The sequence below is a fragment of the Macadamia integrifolia genome, unplaced genomic scaffold (assembly GCF_013358625.1).
Source record: "Macadamia integrifolia cultivar HAES 741 unplaced genomic scaffold, SCU_Mint_v3 scaffold876, whole genome shotgun sequence".
Lineage (NCBI taxonomy): Eukaryota > Viridiplantae > Streptophyta > Magnoliopsida > Proteales > Proteaceae > Macadamia > Macadamia integrifolia.
The window spans coordinates 128,408-129,366 of NW_024870568.1; the positions used below are offsets into that span (position 1 = coordinate 128,408).

At 32.0% G+C, this 959-nt stretch overlaps 1 protein-coding gene across 1 annotated transcript in view; it reads left to right on the forward strand.

Annotated features, from left to right (window-relative positions):
* LOC122070304 (xyloglucan endotransglucosylase/hydrolase protein 2-like) overlaps positions 1 to 366 on the forward strand; it is a 4,487-nt gene extending 4,121 nt beyond the window's left edge. Inside the window, exon 5 of the mRNA XM_042634430.1 lies at positions 19 to 366. Within this exon, the coding sequence (XP_042490364.1) occupies positions 19 to 52 (34 nt within the window). The 3' untranslated portion in view covers positions 53 to 366. The remainder of the gene's footprint in view (positions 1 to 18) is intronic.
* Positions 367 to 959: the final 593 nt, after the last annotated feature.

Below are 959 nucleotides of genomic sequence, written 5' to 3' on the forward strand. Positions count from 1 at the left end.
TTGTTCTGATAGATCAAGGTACCCATCACGTCCTCAAGAGTGCCCTCAATGAAAAGGACCTAACCATGCATCCTTCACCATCTTCCCTCCATTATCTCAAGCGGTCACCACCAATAGTTTTCCACCCATAAGTGATACTTCAATAATAAAGAAAACTAGATTATTTACCATTATCATAATAAACTATTGTTACCAAAGTGGGATTAATAAAATATGCTAAACGCATAATATATTTTTATTTTTCTTTATTCTTTTATTTTCTTTTAGCTTTCCCTGGCTTCTCTTGTAAGGGGTTCTTTTTTCATTGCGCTTTGTTGAATATATTGATTATTCACATAAAAAAATAAAAAAAATATCTCTTTTATATAATTTTTTTTATCCTGTTTATTTTATGAGGTTGTGGATCTACAAAATTTCCTTAGTTCCACCGATATGGGATCAGACAGGTATCTATATCGGCCTCAATCAATATTGATACCATCAATCCAATACTGATAGCAACAGATCAAGATAATATGGCTTTAAGAAACTAAAGGTAACCAATTGATCTAAAACACAATCAACTCAAGTAAGAATGTTGATGGACCATTTAGGTTTGGGTTGGCATGAAATAAAAGGGAAATAGATAAAATGTAATTAATTATGGGCAATAAAAAAGCTAATTAGTAAGTTGCTTATAGTTACAAAAAAGATTTTTCAAGAACATTCCAGTCTTCAGCCAAGTTTGAGTATTGATGTATTACAATTTCTTCGCCTACCAACCACTCAGAATATTATTGTTCTTTTATAATTTAAATGGGGTAAAAGCAAGATCCAAGAGATTCCCTAGAGATAATATACTACATAAGATATATATTGAAGCTAAGGGCATAGTTTGGGTTGGTCATCAAGGCTTAAGCTTAACATTATCAGGCACCGGCTGTAATGTTGTGTAATGGTTCTTTATGCTCTCATTCTTG